General features: G+C 34.3%; 1 protein-coding gene across 1 annotated transcript; it reads left to right on the top strand.

Moving 5' to 3' along the window:
• The first annotated feature begins 19,692 nt into the window (after positions 1–19,692).
• LOC105771835 (uncharacterized) lies at positions 19,693–20,130 on the top strand. Its single transcript, XM_012593227.1, has one exon. The coding sequence runs from the start codon at positions 19,693–19,695 to the stop codon at positions 20,128–20,130; it is 438 nt and encodes a 145-aa protein (XP_012448681.1).
• Positions 20,131–21,090: the final 960 nt, after the last annotated feature.

Below are 21,090 nucleotides of genomic sequence, written 5' to 3'. Positions count from 1 at the left end.
AATAAAATAGTGGCTCAATATTTTGTTGAATGCTTTTGGTATATCTATATGAGAAGACAAACTTATTTGGATTTGGTAATATATTTTGTGCGATTAAGAAAGAAAAATATGAAAAGTTTTGGATGGGTTTCATTAATGAAACCATGGCTGCATATTAGATAGATAGATATATATATATATGATTATGGCTTTAAAGGGATTAAAAAAAGAGAGCGTTCATGCGTCTATTAATTATTGATTCTACCGCATGTCCATTTTTATTGATTGTGGTCATGGTTTTGAATATGGTTTTTTTACAAATTGTTGTAATCGACACTACTCTGGTTGCCTTAAACCGGATAGTCTCTATAACATTGATCTGATCAAGGACAAGTTGGATTAATTTACTTAAAAATGTTATTTTTTTAAATTACGAAAATAAGTCTAATTTTAGAATATTTACGGGAATAGGTCAATTTAGGTAAAATGATTTAGGTTGAATTATGAATTTCTCTTGAAAACACTTCAAACTAGAAGTGTTTTTTCCTGTGTAATATTAGGGTTTCGAGTTGTTTAGGGTTTTAGAGTTTAGGGCTAGGGTTTTGGGTTTTATAATTTTTTTAACACAATAATTCTAATTACCAATGGTTCGATATTTAAAATATACGTATTTACACCAATTGTATGTTCAAATTTCATTTTGCAAATCGAGTAAAAATCAAAACTTGGAGTACTCGATTCGGATGCAGAACTAGTTTTAAATACTTATCCAGTGTATTATTTTTGACGAGATGGGTTCTGAAAATATATCTCGGGATATCTGAAATGTTTCCAAAAAAATGCCACAGATAGTGAGGGTTGAAATTTGTAGAGAAAAAAATGCTCCAAGCAGGACATATTGTCAGCAGAAGTACTGAAAGCGCGTCCACCCAGTATCCAGGACATATTTTCAGAATCAAATAGGAGACTATCCCTAGGGCTATAAATGTAACGTATTTTAGCCTCTGGTGGCATTAGTCAAGGAAATAAAATTTGAAGAAGTTCAGAAGAATAGAAGTTCGCAGGAAAGGCATAAGTTGGAGCAACGATACTATTTGTATAAAAATTAAGCATAAGTATTGATTTTCCGTGTTAATATTTATTTGGAGCATTATATTTTTTGCATAATGTTTTTGTTTGAAACTTCTCTCGACAGATAATTTAGTTAAAAATGAGTTGACAAATTAATGCTATTATTTATTACAACGGTGAGGTCTGTGACACTAAGAACAATGTGATTTTTTTTATCGGAGAACATAGTGCGGCTGGTTTTTAACTAAACCATAGAGTTGCCTGAAATTCGAAAAGAATTAGGCAAAAAATTATCAGATCCAGACAGATGAGAGTATCGTCTATTTAGTATCGATTTTGTGCTTCGGTTGGTCCCGTGAGATATGACGCTTTTGATATCAAAGGTGTTAGGGGCTTGGAGGTGATAGTGCAAATGTACATCAACAGTGGGTCCCCATTTCTCAACTTATATGTGGAATTTTCAAGGCCAAATGAAAAAATTCGATCGTTAGCATTTGTTCTTGTTCGAGAGGCCAGAACGATTGAAAATGCCGATAGTCCTACCACTTTGTTAGAAAATTCTCATTATGATATCCCATAATCATCAATGGGAAGACACCCATCCGTTTCAGCCTTAAATTTCAATTGTGGGAGGTAAAACACCGAACAATCAGGTTTTGATGGTAGAACGGAATACACGACACTCAATTAGTGGGTAGAATGAATCTTAGTGGGTTGATGTTCAATGTTGGGAATACTTACTAGGAATGGAAGTAACGTTCAATGGTTGGTAATCAAAAAATGATTCTGGACGTTCCAATAACTACACGAGAAGGATGATGTACTCCCTACGTGTCCACCGACGAGGGGACATCCAACATGGCAAATGTTGGTGGGTCCGAGAATGAAGATGACAATGAATTTGATATGGATCTAGTCTAGGAGCCCGAGATCCTGTTCCAACTGAACTAGAAGATGGTGAAGGAGGTGAAGATGAAGAAAAAGAAGATCCACGATTCACAGTGTACTCGCCTCCAATCCACATGCATAATGTCAATATATAAGCAGATGATGAGTTAGAGTTTGCAGAACTACCACACATGAGGTCGGGCCAAACAAGTTCTTCGTTGGATTTGGGTGATTTGGAAGTGGGTAAAGAGTTTTCCACTAAAGATGGTTTTCTCGCTGTAGTGAAGCAATACAACATCAAGAACGGGGTTAACTTCTACGTGGTTAAATCTCGACCTGAAAAGTTTGAGGCCAAGTGTGCAATGCGAGACAGTAGATGTGCATGGAAATCATGACTTCTATTAAGAAAAAAATAAGGTTGTAGACAATAAAGAAGTTTACCACTCCGCATACGTGTGTTGTAGGTATTTCATGGGATCATCCAAAGTTGGATTCAGAGATGATTGCAGGCATAATACTACCGATGGTGAAAGCAAGTTTGAGGACTGCTATGTCAGTTTTAATTGCAAATATCCGTAGCCAATTCCCTTACATGCCTTCATATCGCAAGTCTGGAAAGCAAAGCAAAAGGTATTAGAGAATATGCATAGTGGGTAGGACGCGCCATACAACGAGGTATGGTAGTTGTGTAGGGTGCTAGAGAGGTACGTCCCAAGTTGTATAATTGGTATGGAAACAGGGCCCACGTAACACAACGATCGCTTGCTCCGTGGATGCCAAGTGTTCCACCATTTGTTTTGGACCTTCAAGCAATGCTCTCAAGCATTCCAATATTGCAAGCCATTGGTAAAAATAGACTGTACCTTTATGTATGGTAGATATACCCATCAGATGTTTTGGTTGTGACACAAGATGGAAATCAAAGAATCCTTTCAATTGCATTTGCAATTACACTGGAAGAGTCAGCAGACGTCTAGGATTTCTTTATTTCTAGGTTGAAGAGGCATGTCTGCCCCTAACCTGATATATGTGTCATCTCAGATCGGGGAACTAGAGTACTATTCGCAATTGAATGACAAGGAAGCCTCTGGGACCACACATACCATTGGTACTGTCTAAGGCATGTTGAGTCCAACTACAATAAAAAATATCCCTCTACCGCTGAGCGAGCACAAGTGACCAACATGGGTATGTAATCGTGACCAATATTATTTGGTTTGTAATATTTTGTTCATTTTTTCTATTCTTTGGTATGTAATCGTCATTATCCATTTCTATCGATAGGGTACAAGCTCGTAAAGGGTTGTTTTCATGAGTTGCTGGAAATCTTTCTGTCTACTACTCAGGCAGGGGCACGATACCTCTCTAACATACCCTTTAATCAGTGGACACAATCCTACGATGAAGGTCTACAATATGGCCACATGACCTCAAACCTGGCGGAATGCATCAATTCTGTTTTAAAGGGAATGCGTCATTTGCCGATAACCTCAGTTGTGAAAGAGACATACTTCCATTCGACGATATTGTTCCCAAAATACGCAGCGAGTTATGTTGGGAAATGGCAGGGAGGCCACGTATGGTGCTCGGAGGTGGTGAAACAAATTAAGAAGCCTACGACACGAGAGAACTGCATACACTCAATGTGTTACTCACGCGAAGACCTATGGTTTTGGGTAATGGAGTTCAATAAACCGGACCAAGGTATTGCTAGGGGAGTGTACCATGTACAGCTGAGAAATAGGACTTGCTATTGAGGGAGATTTTACACACGTCATTTTCCACGTGCTCATGCAATTGCAACGTGTAGCAATCTATGCTTGGATTCCATGAGCCTTATGGATGAAGTGTACAAATGAGAAAACTTGTACAACATGTGGAGGAACATATTCCCACCAATCTCAGATGAACGTATGTGGCCGTCTGTATCGAATGCTTTGTTTAATTTGTTACCCGATATGTCATTGCGTCGCAAACCAAAAGGTCGACTGACGTCGACTCGAATACACAACAACATGAATATTCGAGATAGGTCAAACCAACCAAGGTTATGCAGGTGGTGTAGGAACCCAGGACATACAATGTTGTCATGTTCATATTGAAAGGAATATGCAAACTAGAAAACAAATATCAATTTCATTATAATATGTAAACTCGCGGTTCTATGAAATGATAACAAATTTCAAGTTTTCATTTTGTGAAATGATAATAAATTACAACGTTAATTTTGTAAAATGATAACAAATATCAACTTTAATTTTGTTAAATGATAAAAATATTCATTTAAAAACATAATAATAAGAAACACCGATACAATATAAACGTTCGATACAAGGATAAAATTAATTAGTCAAGATGTCGGTCAGAATCTGTGCCACATTGGGGTGGTCGCCGGTTACGCGCTAGATTTTTCTTAGTTTAGCCTCCGGGCAGGGTTGTGGTTATCGTGGTTGTGATCTCAGTAGCTCCTTTTCTTCACCTTCGGTCAATTGCGATCCTTGCATTCTCAGTTTCCATCGTGCATCTTCCGGTCTAGGAATAAGTGGTTGGAAAGATGACCCAGCTTGGTAAACAAAGATCCTGGAAGTGTTTGAGTCACAAACAGTTATTAAGCATAATTATGTTGAGTCCCATACATTGATGGGATAACGAGTGGAATCTCTGTCAATGCCTAAAACATAGAGGGTCTATACGTTGTCATAAGAAAAGTAGATAGCATGGATATGTAATACATCGGGGATGAATGTGCAAAAGTCCAACCTGACATTGGACTAAAAGTAGAAAAATGTGGTGCAACATATGGTGCTTGTGTGAAGATGATAGAGTTAGAATATGCACCAGAATAAGATGGTACATACTGAACGGTGGGTGGTGTGGGCATCGGTGTTGCGGTCGTCAATGCTAGTTCTTGCGTGGCTATTGATTATGACTCGTCTCGCTAGCCCTTGATTTAAAGGGGGACCGTCATGGCATACTCGTATGGGGATGCTGACGCCTCGCTTCTTCCATGTACAAATATGGCTTGCCATGGATCCTAAACTATGGCATGTACTCTGAATTGCATACTAACTCCAAAATGATAATAGGTTCGCAAGTAGGTAAAAAATCATACCAATTATTCCATATGTTGATGTGTTGGGAGTGAAATACCAGCCAATTCTCATCCAGCCGTTGCAAACCGATAGGATGCAAATCATCAAGGTCTTGAGGTGCCACAGGAATCAATTATCTAAATTCAAACTACCGCAACACTCTATCGGTCTCGTGCATATCAACAATAACATACCCTACCAATAGGACCTTCACGTGCCAAGCGTTAGGATTCACAAAGAATTCCTCGAGGATGACTCTCAAATTACCGGATCTTCGTATGGTGTCCATTCAAACTATATTAATGTGATAAAAACATTCGTTATATATATACTACTAAATACAAGATCGACTACGTTAAGATTATATAGTTCAAATTTAAATAAATACATACCTTCACTTTTGATCATTAGTCTAATAGAAGCCATATATCTTAAAGCTTAACAGGTAATCCCACGTGACTCAACGCATGGTTCTACCTATTTAAATAACTTCTTAGCACAATAATTTTAATTTAAATCAGTTTTATCACGGTAATATCTACTGAATTTTACCATGTTACGAGTGGGAATATATGTAGGTAGTTCGCTCGAGGACGTAAAATTGGAAACCGGTACCGCGCCCATGATTGCAGTAAGAAAAGACAACCACCAATTTTGATTTTTCCTGGTTGCGTCACCCGACACATCTTTTGGTACAATGTCGCCAACACGGTGGACCCCCAACTGAGTTCACCCGCTTCTCTAAAATCATCGAGTTTTAGAAGCCACCTTAGATAGATGAGATTTAGTGACTTATCCGACATCAATATACCCCAAATAGGATGTACGCCCGAGCGTGTCGTTCTCTATCGACTTCAGTCGAATCCTCATCCATCCCCGCAAAATTTTTTCGTATCCAAGCCATTTCGATTTGACCTCCGTAAATCATCTCTAGAGTTGAACCCAAAAATTCTCCAAATATAGATGCATGTCCTTTAGAGTGATAGTACACTTGCTGCATGGAAGATGGAATGTGTGCATCTCGAGTCTCCACCTCTCCACCAACACACTTATGAGTTTCAGGTCCAACTTACACCCCTGACCTACAAGGGCCACGTTCCAAAAACTGCCTTCCCTCAAGTATGGTTCGATCAACGGTGTGGGGGATCGAGTTGATTATGAATATAGGATTGTAAAATTTGATCTTCCACCTATTTAAGTAAAAAAATACAAAATATTAAGTTAAAATATAACAATGAAATAAAAAAATAAACAAAATTTAAATGTATTAAAATTTATTCTTACTATTTTCAATTGATTGACGAAAATGTGCTTGTCATCAAGATGGATATAGACCTAAGCATTGTTAATTATATAAAACACGAATTAATTTTAATAAAAATATTTTTAAAAATATTAATAAAAATCTATTAAAAATATAATTTAGATAGAAATAGAATTTTACTAATAAATTTAAGAGAGAATTTGAGAGATTTTTGAGAGAATATTGTGAGAAATTAGTAAGGGGGTTTTATAGTTTTTTTTTACCGTTGTGGGAGGGGCAACGACTATTGAAAACATTCATTGGAAAAGTAGTCATTGGGGGGACGCATTGTGTTGGATGCATGTTTTATTAACACTTCTAGATGGAAGCGTTTTACTGGTGACACGCAAAAAGCACTTCCAACTGGAAGCGTTTTACCTAAATCAACTTATTCTTGTAAAAATTCCAAAATTCAGCCTATTTCGGTAATTGTTTTTAAAAAAAAAATCAGCATTTATTGGTAATTTAGTCAACAAGTTGAGTATATTAAAGATCCAAGATACGATTCTAATAAATTGTAGAAATTAGTGTAAGGACTATCAATTGTTATTACATGTTTGTGACATAAGATTGTTATAAAAGTCCTTTTCTTATTCAAGGTTTTATTGGTAAGTGAAAAATTTAGAACAAACATGCTATTCATACTTTGGGAATTTAAGTCTTTGCTGGAATTTTGCTTTGGTTTTTTCTTTCATTGACTAATGCGAGTCTCAATGCCCAATTTCAGATCTATGGATGTGACAGGATCACACTACCTCAAGACCCAATAACAATTTCAAAGGCTAAGCAAATCAAACCAAGATTTGATGAAAGACAAGATTTGAGGATGAATCTTTTCGAGGAAAGGGGGATTGATACATGCACGGATGGGGTGAAATTTATTAAATTTCATTCACCAAAACTGCCAATTTTCAAGTTTAGGAAATTAGTAGACTTGAAATGACTTTTTGGATGGGATCCAAACATTTATGGATTAAGATGTCTTAATAGAGTTCAAAGATCTATCTCTTTGCTTCAAAACGCACTTTTAATCACTCGATTTTGAGTTCAGGAACTCAATTTATGACCGTTTAAATGAAGACTGCGCGAACATAATTTTTGGACAGGATTATGACGAGAATTACGAGTTCCAGGCTTTTAATTTGAGTTTAAATCATATTGGGTTCAAGTTTTAGGCTTAATTTTTATTATAGAGGAGCCAAATATTGTAGTTATCAGCTCTTATTATTTTTTATTCCATATTTTTTTTATAATTATTAAGTATTTTAAGTTATTTAAGAGTTTTATATTAATAAGAAATTTTAGTTTAAAACTACTTATTTAGGTTAATTAGAGTTCTAGTAAACTTCAGAGTTTTATTTAGATTTATTTAGCTAGTCTATCTAAAGGCCTTTACATTGTACACAAATATCAATTCATTATTATTGAATTTTTTTAGTTAATAAATTCTCTTTGAGTTTTTCTTTTCAAGAATTTCACTTGAGTTTTCTTTTAGAATAGTTTTAACAATATTTTCAGATTGTGGGGATTATCTTCAAAATTTTTCTTGTCAAGTTTTCTGTCTTTGAGCGGAAATTAGAGTCGCTTGAAGGAGTTGTGGATCCTTCGTGTTTCCAAGGCTTCTTAGGAATACCACGTTCTATCTTTTTTCATCTATCTTCTTTATTTTCTTCTTTATTATCCAATCTTTGATATATTATTGTACTTATTTATCTTATTTATTTATTTATTTTTATTTTTTTATTTGACTAGGATTCGACTGTGGTTGTGTCAAAATCCAAGTTTCATTTTCGAATGTTTAGAGCCCTAATCAAATTCGTGACTTGGACAAACTTTACGATTCTGTTTCTGCTATCATTCGTATCATTGATTTTTTATTATAAATTCTGGATATAATTTTCCATATGAGCATGCTCTATTGTTGTTTTTTGCATATTCCATGTTTTTTCTTTTCTAAGAATTTTGATGTTGGATGCTTTAGTGTAAATCTAAACGAATTTTGTTTTTTAAACATCAGTCATAGCATCGTAATGATGGAATTGTCTAGTTGGTTTTCAGTTAAATTAGTAAAAAATTATGACTAATTCATCATCATTATATTTTAGTTAAATCAGTCAAAAATTAAGGTTTTCGGTTTTGATGGTGGCATTAAGGCAACCTTATTTTGGGTTATTTCAAAACTATAAAGCAATAAATATATTAGTTTTGACCTTTAACTATTATGGAAATTTTAAATTTTGAATGTTGGTATATTTATATATATACTTTAAAATAACTTAATTGAAATAATAAGTTGTTAAAATGACCTCTGTTATTGAAATTATTTTGTTTTAAAATATAAAAGGTTGTGTGCAAGTAAATTAAGCCATGTTAATATTGATTGCCCCAAAGGAAGGTTAATATTTAACAAAATTACATGTACAATTGTGGTAATAAACATGTGATGATTATTTGGTTTTACGTGAGTAATAAATCAGTCAAAGGAAGATTTATTATTCGACATGTTCTTATTACTAGTATTTGATTACTATACTAAGATATCACTTAGAATTTAATATTTTGTCCGAAGATGAAATATTAATGGAGTGTCTAATACCTTAAGATGGGGTTTTCTTTATTCAAATTACTTTGGTTTAAATTTGAAGTCTTATATGAGGTTGTTTTAATTTATTCAACTATTATTATACTTGCGAATATCACTTGTATATTATTTTGGGATAAATTAAGAGAAATATTTTCAAAAAATAAATTGATTTTGGCATAGGGTTTTAATTAAGGATGTCTAATATTTTAAATAAATTAGTTGAAACAAAATACCACCAAAATGACTTTAACATCCTGTTTTTGGTGGTGTTGAAAACAATGGTTTTGGGACCACAATTCTGACAAGTGAATTAGTATTTTAATATTTATTAATGTCTACAAGATTTTATTAAGGTTGTATTAAAATTTCGTTCTAAATTTTTGATGTTTAAATGATTAATTAGGTAAAAAGGACTAAATCGTAAAAAGTGTAAAGGTTGAGTTCTATTAGCTAAAGGGGTCTAATGGCTATGAAATCTTAAATTAAAGGACTTGAATGGTAAATATATCATTTAAGGTGTTAGAGGATGTGCATGGACAGAGTTTTGTAGAAATTTTGATAGTTTTAAAAGTTAAAATAGTAATTTGGTAAATAAAGCTAAAATAACTAAATGAATTAAGCTCATATTCTTCCCCATTTCATTTTTCCATAGAAATTCATCAGTGAAATAGGGTTTGAGCATTCTTCTACGCTTCCATCTTGCATGTAAGTGAATTCAAGCCTCGTTTTTAATGATTTTTATGTTTTGGAGTTCGTCTTAGATTAGCTAGCTATCCTGAGGGTTAATTTTCAAAACTGTTAAAGGTTGAGGGACTTTCCATGATTTTTTTTGGATAGGTTTTGAAGTTATGTGATAGATTATTTATCTTGGTTGTGAAATAAACGTGTTTTTTTAAGTTATTTTTGTTAAATTTTAGAAATAGGGATTAAATTGTTAAAAGTATAAATCCAAGGGTTTTGTCCTGAATTGTTGGTAATAATGGATTGTTTCAAGGTCTCCTGTAACATGGGTTAAATTGTATTTAGGTTAAAATGAATTATATTCAAGTTATGAGCTTAATGACTAATTGTGAAAAGTTAAAATTGTAAGGAGGAATTTTATAATTTTGCATAGATATGAAATATTGATTAAATTGAATACTAGAAGTACTTAATTGATTGAAATTATCCTTTTATATCAAGATAAACCATATTCGACTTTACTTCTACGCCCTAGTTATCGAGGTAACTTCGTATGAACTGTGATCGTTTTAATATTAGCTAAATTGAATGTTTACTAAGATGTTTCAATATAAATGAATCTATATATAAATGTATCCATGTTTTGAAGAATTGACGAATAATGATTCCCGATTGAACCTTAAGAATTCTTAGGATACAATGACATGTCATTAGGGATTTCATGTTTCAGGTACTAGTCTTGAATGTCCTACTGATGGCTGAGGTCCTGCATTTGTTGCGGATTCTCTATAGCTCGTGTGAGCAACATCGTGTAGCTTACATTCTGATCCACAACTTTTGTAAGAATTGATGTAAAGGAAAGGTTACGGTTATACGTAAAGGTACACTATGTGTAAGCTTTCCCGAGTATCCGATGTAATTCTAAATGGTTCAACGGCTAAGAAAAAGGAAATGAAATGGTAAGTATGCAAATGGAATGGACCATGATCTTATGGTAAACTACATATCTTATGGTTGAGTTCATATGTATCATGAGCAAGTACACTAACTTGTGAAATTGATGATGTTGTATATGATTTTACTAAGCATATGGAATTGGTAATGGTTTATACTTAATCCATGAATTGTATTGTTGGAAATGGTAAGTTATGTTTAAAGTTTATACGAGCTTACTAAGCACTCGTTGCTTACGTAGTTATTTTTCCTTTGTTTTATAGATTATCAGAAGCTCGACCATGTGGAAGCTCGTCGGAGACCTATCACACTATCCAGCAACTAATTTGGTAGATTTTGTGTATTTTGGCCAAGGTTAATAATGACACGTATAGGTTGTTTAGTAATGGTACTTTGTAAATGTGTTAATGGTGATTTGATCTGTATGAGCTTTGAATTTCATGTTTGGTTTGGTAAACCTTATCTTCTCACCAAATTATGTCATTTTGGTCATTTTCAAATGCTTGTTTATAAGGTTCTTTTGGCATGTTGATGATGGCTTGAAAATGGTTACTTATGACATGTTTTAGTACGTATTTGAACTAGGTTATTATGTTTGGAAAATGACAATATTGACATGTTTAGGTAAATGATGTTTGGATACAATCGTGGTGCCTTTTAATGGCATATTGGTTAGGTGAAATAGGTTGTTTGAAATGGCATGATTATGTGTATTTGAATGATGCTTAAGTCCATTGAAAGTGTGCACAAATGGATTGGTTAGTTATGCATGAATTGGTTATGAAATGGCTTGATTTTAGGTAAATTTTGGGTTTACACGTGTTGTCACACGTCCGTGTGACACACACAACCTAGCGACGAGGTCGTGTTTCACACATAGCCTGACGACACGGTTGTGTGTTATTTGAGATTTTTTTAGTGTTCCAAGTCACTGAGTTACACGAGATAGCAAACGACCTGGCACACGGGCATGTGTGGCAGCTCAGAGAGTTACACAGCCTGGCACACGGGTGTGTAGGGCATCTCAGTGAGTTGCACAATTGAGGAGACGAGCTGGGACATGATCGTTTGTCCCTTGTTTGAATGTTACTCAGCCTGGGTTATGTCACACGGCTGTGTGACCCTTGTTTTCCAATTTTTACAAATTTTTCTTAGACTTCTTGTTTTATTTCAAATTAGTCCTGAATTGCTTCTAAGCTATTTTTAGGGCCTCAAAGGCTCGATTTAGGGACAAAATGCATGTGATTGAATGTATTATAATATGTTTAATTTATTTAGATGTTATGATGTTAAATGTTTTTCGATTGTATGGTAATGCTTTGTAGCCCTAATTTGGCGATGGAGATAGGTTAAGGTGTTACATTTAGTTGTATTAGAGCTACGATTTAGTCAGTTCTCGGACTGAACGTAGCATGTATGGAGTCTAAAAATGCATGCCATTATATAACCTGTGATAGTGTGATATCTCTTGACTCAAATTGATCTACGTTTTTGTATAAATAAGATGTCATCCAACCGAGTCGATTCTGATGAGGTTGAGAGTAACTCGCAAGCCTCCATACACTCGCAACCGTAGTTGAGGATCGGGAAAGTGAGGTGAAAGAAGTCTTCTTCCAAATGTTGTCTGAGCGGTTCTTTGAGTTTGTGAGAATGAACCCGATGGCTCAACAACCTCCAGCCCCTCCGTACCCGAACCTATCTCTATTATTCCTCAAGGTTTGAAACAAGTACTTGCAAGCAAGCCTTCAATTGATAACATTCATAAATATGGGGTTGAAGAGTTTCGCGGTACAACTGAAGATGACCTTGAAAAAGCCAGGTTTTGGTTAGAAAACACAATCAAGGTTTTTGATGAATTTTCCTCTACACCTGTTCAATGTTTAAAGTGTGTAGTATCTTTGTTGAAAGATTCAGTGTATCAGTGGTGGAATACCTTGATTGCGATAGTAGCTAAAGACCGTGTGAATTGGGAATTCTTTTAGATGAAATGGAAAAAAATTCTCAAATTGAAACAGGGTCATATAATGTAGTCGAGTACGAAAGAGAATTTGTGCGACTCAGCAAATATGCTCGAGAATGTATACCATTAGAGGCTATTATGTGTACCCGATTTGAAGACGGTCTAAATGAAGATATCAAGTTGCTATTTGGGATTCTAGAATTGAAAGAATTCGTGGTTCTAGTGGATCGGGCACATAAAGCGGAAGAACTCAATAAATTGAAAAGAAAAACAGATTCCGAGGCTCGTGACATTGGTAAACAACCCATGGAAAAGTCATATTCTTCTCTCGTGAAGAAATTAAAAGAATTTCACAGTCATACATTAGCTTCAGTGGGATTCTTGGGAAGAGATAAAGGAAAGCAACATTTGAGTTCGAGACCTTAGGCTACATCTGTAGTGAGTGTGGGTAGCATCAGAAATAATAAACTTGAATGTCAATAATGCAATAGACGACATTTCAGGGAGTGTAGATTGAGAGATGGGTCGTGCTTCAAATGTTGTTCTTACGACCATTTCCTTAGAGATTAGCCTTAAATTTCTAATAAAAAGAAAGCTCAAAACACTCGTTCAAGTTATACGACTGCAAGAGAGAGATTGTCCAGAAATAGTGGCAATACGGGTAACAGTCAAAGTGAGATGAAAGATTCTACTGTTAAATTTGAGGCACGAGCTCCAGCTAGGGCTTATGCGATTCGAGCTCAAGAGGAAGCTTCAGCACTTGATGTGATTACTGGTATATTTTTCATCTTTGATACTAATGTTAATGCTTTGATTGACCCAGGGTCAACGCACTCATATGTATGCACAACTTTATTGTCAAATAAGAAAATAACTTTTGATTCTACTGAGTTTGTGGTCAAAGCAACAAATCCTTTAGGTCAATATGTGTTAATTGATAAAGTCTATAAAAACTGTCATTTGATGATTCGAGATTGCAACTTTTCGGCTAATTTGATGTTGTTACTATTTGATGAGTTTGATGTGATTTTGGGTATGGACTGGTTAACTTGGCATGATGCTACTGTGAACTATAGACGAAAGCAAATTGAATTGAAATGTCAGAATGGTGAAGTAATTCGAGTTGAATAAGATAGAATTGATAGTACATCTAATGTGATTTTAGCTTTGTCGGCAAAGAAATATGTCAAAAAGGGTTGTGAGGCATATTTAGCTTATATATTTGATTCCAGGGTTTCAAAATTAAAATTAGAGTAGTTTCTGACTGTATGTGAATTCTCAGATGTGTTTCTAGAAGAGTTACTAGGGTTACCGCCGATTAGAGAGATTGAATTTGCTATTGAGTTAGTACCAGTGACTTCTGCGATATCAATAAATTCATATAGAATGATACCTACAGAATTGAAAGAGTTGAAGGCACAATTGCAAGAGTTGACAGATAGAGGTTTTGTTTGGCCTAGTTTTTCTCCCTGGGGTGCTCTTGTATTGTTTGTCATGAAAAAGGACGGGTCAATGCGATTATGTATCGACTATCGACAACTTAACAAAGTCACAATCAAGAAAAATATCATTTGTCACGTATTGATGATTTGTTTGAACGGCTAAAAGGTGCGACAATCTTTTCAAAGATTAATCTCCCTTATGGATATTACCAGTTATGGGTTAAAGATTCAGATGTGCCGAAAACTGCTTTTAGAACTAGGTAGGAACACTACAAATTTCTTGTTATGCCTTTTGGTTTGACCAATAGACCTGCTGTGTTTATGGATTTGATGAACAGAATATTCAGGTCGTATCTAGACAGATTTGTTTTAGTATCGGTAGACGATATTAAGGTTGACTCTAGTAAAATATAAGCTATAATTGATTGGAAGGTTTAGCCAGATATTATTGGATACTTGTTAAAAGATTTTCGATGATTGCTACGCCGTTGACGAAACTACTTCAAAAAGATGTCAAGTTCGAATGGTCTGAAAGTTGTCAGCAAAGCTTTGATTAGTTGAAAGCATTGTTGACCGAAGCCTCTATGTTGGTTTAGCCAGAGTCCGGTAAGGAATTTGGGGTTTATAGTGATGGTTCATTGAATGGTTTGGGCTGTGTTTTGATGCAAGAAGGCAATGTAGTAGCTTATGCATCCCGACAGTTGAAATCGCACGAGAAGAATTACCCGACTCATGATTTAGAGCTTGTAGCTATTGTATTTGCTTTAAAGATTTGGCAACGCCATTTATATGGAGAATAATGTCATCTTTACAGATCACAAAAGCCTGAAGTATTTAATGTCACAGAAAGAACTGAATTTGAGACAACATAGATGGTTAAAGTTGTTAAAAGATTACAATTTGATCATCGACTATCATCGGGAAAAGCTAATGTTGTTGATGATGCTCTAAGTAGAAAATATTTATTTACTTTGTGAGCTTTGAACACTCGGTTGAATTTGATTGATGATGGTTCTATTGTAGTAGAATTAAAAGCAAGATTGACATTTCTGTAACAGATTTGCGAGGCTCAAAATAGTGATTCTGAGTTGATTGCCAAATGGAAATAGACTGAGTCGACACCTAATTCAGAATTCCATGTTAGTTTAGATGGTAGTTTTTATTTTCACAACAAAATTTGTGTTTCGAGAAATTCTTGTGTCATTCAGAAGATTTTATAGGAAACTCACAACAGTAAGTTATTGATACACCCTGGTAGCAATAAAATGTACAGTGACTTGAAACAGATGTACTAGTGGCCAAGTATGAAACGAGAGATTTTTGAGTTTGTATCAAATTTTTTAATCTATCAACAAGTTAAAATCGAGCATGAGGTACCTTCTGGTTTGCTACAGTTTGTGATGCTTCCATAATGGAAATGAGAACGAGTTATGATGGATTTTGTATCGAGATTGTCTTTGTCTCCGAGAAAGAAAGATGTTGTTTGGGTTATTGTGGATCGTTTGACTAAATTCACGCATTTCATTCCAGTACATACAAATTATTAACTTGAAAAGTTGGCAGAATTGTACATTTATGAGATTATTAGACTGCATGGTGTGCTGGTGTCTATTATCTCTAATAGGGATCCACGATTTACTTCTCTATTTTGGAGTAAATTACATGAAGCTCTGGGTACTTGAATGCATTTCAGTACAACGTTTCATCTACAAATCGATGGTTAGTTTGAGTGAGTGATTCAAATACTCAAAGACATGCTTCAATGTTGTATTTTAGAGTTCAAAGGCAGCTAGGAGAAATTTCTTCGGTTGGTTGAATTTACTTATAATAGTAGTTATCAAGCGAGCATTAAAATGCACCGTACGAAGCTTTGTATGGTCAAAAATGCCGAACTCCATTATACTAGTTTGAGTTGAGTGAGAAAAAACTATTCGGTGTTGATTTGATTCGAGAAATCGAAGAAAAGGTCAAAGTAATACGTAACAGTTTAAAAGCTACTTCTAATCATCAGAAATCTTATGCGGATTTGAAAAGAAAAGATATTGAGTTTCAAGTCGGCAATAGAGTATTTCTAAAAGTATCACCTTGGAGAAAAGTTCCCCATTTTGGTCGAAAGGGAAAGCTTAGTCCGCGATTTATCGGGCCTTATGAGATTATTGAAAGGATTGGACTAGTGGCTTATCGATTGGCTTTACCGTCTGAGTTAGAGAAAATTCATAATGTGTTTCATGTATCGATGTTATGATGGTATCAATCATGCCTTTCACAAATGATGTCACCTGTAGATGTTATGATTCAACCAGATATGTTATACAGTGAAGAACCAATCAGAATCTTAGCTCAGGCAGTTAAAAAGTTAAGAAATAAACGTGTAGCTTTAGTTAAGGTTCTTTGGCAACGTCACGGAGTTGAGGAAGCTACCTGGGAACCAGAAAAAGCTATGAAAGTGCAATATTCGAACCTATTTTCTGGTAAGATTTTCGGGGACAAAAATTTTTTTAGGGGGTATAGTTGTAACAACCCATTTTCAGTGGTATTGAAAATAATGGTTTTAGGAACACAATTTCGATGAGTGAATTAGTAGTTTAATGTTTATTTTAATGACTATGGGATTTTATTAAGGTTGTATTAAAATTTTTTTTAAGAAATTTTAATGTTGAAATGGTTAATTACGTAAAAAAGACTAAACTGTAAAAGTGTAAAAGTTGAGTTCTATTAGCTAAAGGGTCTACTAGCCATGAAATCTTAAAGTAAAGGACTTGAATGGTAAATATACCATTTAAGGTGTTAGTGGATGTGCATGGACAAGGTTTTGTTGAAATTTTAATAGTTTTTAAAGGTTAAAATAGTAATTTGGTAAATAAAGCTAAAATAAATAAAGGAATTAAGCTCATCTTCTTCCCCATGTCATGTTTCCACTGAAAATCACCATTGAAATAGGGTTTGAGCATTTGCCTAGGCTTCCATCTTGAATGTAAGTGAATTCAAGCCCCTTTTTTAATGAGTTTTATGTTTTTGAGTTTGTTAGCTTAGTCTAGCTAGCCCGCGGGTTAATTTCCAAAAATGCTAAAGGTTGACAGACTTGCCATGGTTGTTTTTTTGATAGGTTTTGAAGTTATGTGATAGATTATTTATCTTGGTTGTGAAATAAACATGTTTTGTTAAGTGATTTTTGTTGAATTTTAGAAATAGGGATTAAATTGTTGAAAGTATAAGTCCAAGGGTTTTTTTTGTGAATTGATGGTAATAATGGATTTTTTTCAAGGTCCCTTGTAACATGGGATAAATTGGATTTAGGCTAAAATGAATTATATTCAAGTTATAAGCTTAAGGACTAAATTGTGAAAAGTTAAAATGTTAGGGGAAAAATTTGTAATTTTTCATAAATATGAACTATGGATTAAATTGAATACTAGAAAAACTTAATTGATTGAAATGATCTATTTAGATCAAGATAAACCACATTCAGACTTAAATCAAGGAAAAGCTAAAGCTTTGGATTAGTTCGACTTTATTTCTATGCCCTAGTTATCAAGGTAAGTTTGTCTGTATTGTGATCGTTTTAATATTAGCTAAATTGAATTTTTGCTAAGATGTTTCAATATAAATGAATCTATATATAAATGTATCCATGTTATGATGAATTGACTGATAATGAGTCCTAGTTGAACCTTAAGAATTCCTAGGATACGAATGACATGTCATTAAGGATTTCATGTTTCGGGTGCTGGTCTTGAATGTCCTACCGATGGCTGAGGTCTTCTATTTGTTGCAAATTCTCTATAGTTCGTGTGAGTAGCATTATATAGTTTACATTCCAACCCACAAATTTCACAGCTTATGTGAGCATTGATGTAAAGGAAAGGTTACGGTTTTATGTAAAGGCACACCATATGTAAGCTTTCCTGAGTATCCGATGTAATTCTGGATGGTTCAACGGGTAAGAGAAGGGAAATGAAATGGTAAGTATGCGAATGGAATGAATCATGATCTTATGGAAACATTGATGAGTTAAATTTTATGTATATATATGGTAAACTACATATCTTATGGTTGAGTTCATATGTATTATTAACAAGTATACTAACTTGTGAAATTGATGATGTTGTATAGGTTTTTACTAAGCTTATGGCATTGGTAATGGTTTATACTTAATCTATGAATTGTATTATTAGAAGTGGTAAGTTATGTTTAAAGTTTATACGAGCTTACTAAGCACTCGTTGCTTACGTAGTTATTTTCCTTTGTTTTATTTATTATCGAAAGATCGATCAGTTGGAAGCTCATTAGAGACCTATCACACTATCCAACAAATAATTTGGTAGATTTTGTATGTTTTGGCCAAAGTTAATAATGACATGTATAGGTTGTTTAGTAGTGGTACTTTGTAATTGTGTCAATGGTGATTTGATATGTATGAGCTTTGAATTTCATGTTTGGTTTGGTGAACCTAATCTTCTCACCAAATTATGTCATTTTGGTAATTTTCAAATTCTTGTTTATAAGGTTCTTTTGGCATGTTGATGATGGCTTCAAAATGGTTACTTGTGACATGTTTTAGTACATATTTGAACTAGGTTATTATGTTTGGAAAATTGCAATATTGACATGTTTAGGTAAATGATGTTTGGATACAATTGTGGTACCTTTGAATGGCATATTGGTTAGGTGAATTAGGTTGCTTGAATTGGCATGATTATGTGTATTTGAATGATGCTTAAGTCCATTGAAAGTGTGCCCAAATGGATTGGTTAGTTATGCATGAATTGGTTATAAAATGACTTGGTTGTAGGTAAATTTTTGGTGCACACGGCCTGGTGACACGACCATGTGTCATTTGAGATTTTTTTAGTGTTCCATGTTAGTGAGTTATAGGGCCTGGCACACGACATAGCACACGGGTGTGTGGGGCATCTTAGTGAGTTACACGAGGTAGGACACAGCCGTATGTCCCTTGTTCGAATGTTACATGGCCTGGGCTATGTCACACGGTCTGGCCACATGACTGTGTGACCTCTGTTTTCCAATTTTTGCAACTCTTTCTTAAACTTCCTGTTTTGTTTCAAATTAGTCCCGAATTGCTTCTAAGCTATTTTTATGGCATTGATGGCTTGATTTAGGGACAAAATGCATGTGATTGAATGGGTTATAATATGTTTAATTAATTTAAATGTTATGAATTTAAATATTTTCTGATTGTAAGATAATGCTCGATAATCCTAATCAGGTGACGGAGACAGGTTAGAGGTGTTACAGTGACCTCTTGCGTAAATTAGTTTATTTAAAATATCAAGATGGTTTCATGTTTTTGTGATTCGTGCATTTATTAATTGACCCAATAGTAAGTTAATATTTGGTAGAATTTCAATGACATCGGTGGTGATAAATGTATGACAGTTATATGGTACTTTATGTGAGCAATAAGTTGGTTTAAATATTGATTATTTGTTTGACATAATTTATTGTCAATGCTTGATTGCTACAACAAGAGTATCGCTTACTGTTAATATTACTTTCCAAAAACTTGATATTAATATTTTGTTTATTATATTGAGATGAGATTAGCCACTATTTTGAATTTATTGTTTGTTTATGAATATTGATGTAAACTTGTTTTTATTTATTTTGTTCTATATCCAACTAGTTCATCTTTTGCTACCACAATATCGGCTAATATAAATTCTACACTCATACTTAATGAGACTAATTTCAAGGAATGGAAAAGACACTTACTTATAATGCTTGGTTGTATGGGCATAGACCTTGCATTAAGGGAAGAACAACTTGCACCTCTCATTGCAGCAAGCACCCCTGATGCCAAAAGGGATTTTAAGAGGTGGGATCATTCAAACCGCATAATTCTAATGATCATGAAGCACAACATTATAGAAGCCTTTAGGGGCACAGAATCTGAAGAGATTACTCAAGCCAAGTGTTTCCTTGATGAAATTGAGAAATGTTTTGCCAAAAAAGATAAGGTTAAGATGACATTACTTCTGACTTGTTTGATGTCTATGAAGTATAAGGGTCAAGGAAACATGATGGAGTATATTATGGAGATGTTCCATGTTGCTTCAAGACTTAAGGCACTTAAGATCGAGATTTCTAAGAAATTGCTTGTTCTTATGGTTTCAGTATCGCTTCTTACACAGTTTAACCAATTTAAAAATAGTTAAAATTGTAAAAGAGAGAAATGGACTCTAAATGAGCTAATTTCTCATTATGTGCAAGAAGAAGAAAGGTTGAAGCATGATAAGTCAAAAAATGTTCATTTGGCCTATACCCATTCGGTCGCTTGACCCGAGCTATAAGACATTACGGTAAAAATCTATGAACATTTATCATAAATTTCAATCAAATTCAATTAAATAAATCATATTCAATCATTTCCATGCTTTTAAATCAATTCTGGACCTAATTCGAGGTTATAGAACATTTAAAACAAATCCAGATCAATTCTGGATTAAATTGAAATTTCTACAAAATTGTGAATAAAATGTACAGATAGGGGTCACACGACTATGTGGCTTAGGGACATGATCGTGTGGCCAAATTGTGTTCAGTTTAAAAATAGGGTCACACGGTCGTGTCGTCAGGCCATGTGTCCGAACATATACAATTCAAAATAAAAACACACGGCTGTGTTGTAGATTGTGTGCCAAACCATGTGTGATTCGAACTAAGATCACACGGCCGTGTCTCCTAGCTGTGTAACAACCTGAGACATTGTAGGATATACTTGCACCAAATTGAATAGGACACATGGCCATGTAGAGTGACCATGTGTGGCACACATGTGACAACCTGTATCCCAGGCCGTGTGCACCTAAAATGACTTCTAAAGCAAGCCAAAACATTACCCATTTCTTAGGTGCCAAGCGAAACCAATATCAACCATTTTTATAGCTTCAAAACACATTCAAACAAGATTAAAACATGCCAAAACCATTCAACATATGTGCATAACCTATATGCACACATTGGCATCACAACAAACACCATTCAAAGCTAATCTCAAACTTCATTTCCTACTCAAATCACATTTAACTTAACATATTAGAACATGAACTATTTCACCATTTTTCTAACAAACATATTCATTTTCTTGAACACATAAGTTCACATAGATGTATATG

Source organism: Gossypium raimondii, chromosome 6, assembly GCF_025698545.1.
Source record: "Gossypium raimondii isolate GPD5lz chromosome 6, ASM2569854v1, whole genome shotgun sequence".
NCBI classification, from domain to species: domain Eukaryota; kingdom Viridiplantae; phylum Streptophyta; class Magnoliopsida; order Malvales; family Malvaceae; genus Gossypium; species Gossypium raimondii.
The sequence above is the reverse complement of the archived record's forward strand: the minus strand, read 5'-3'. Positions and strand labels throughout refer to the sequence as shown.

What these genes read in the sequence shown, in the direction of transcription:
- LOC105771835 (XM_012593227.1), top strand. Translation starts at nt 19,693, where the DNA reads ATGCTTGGTTGTATGGGCATAGACCTTGCATTAAGGGAAGAACAACTT.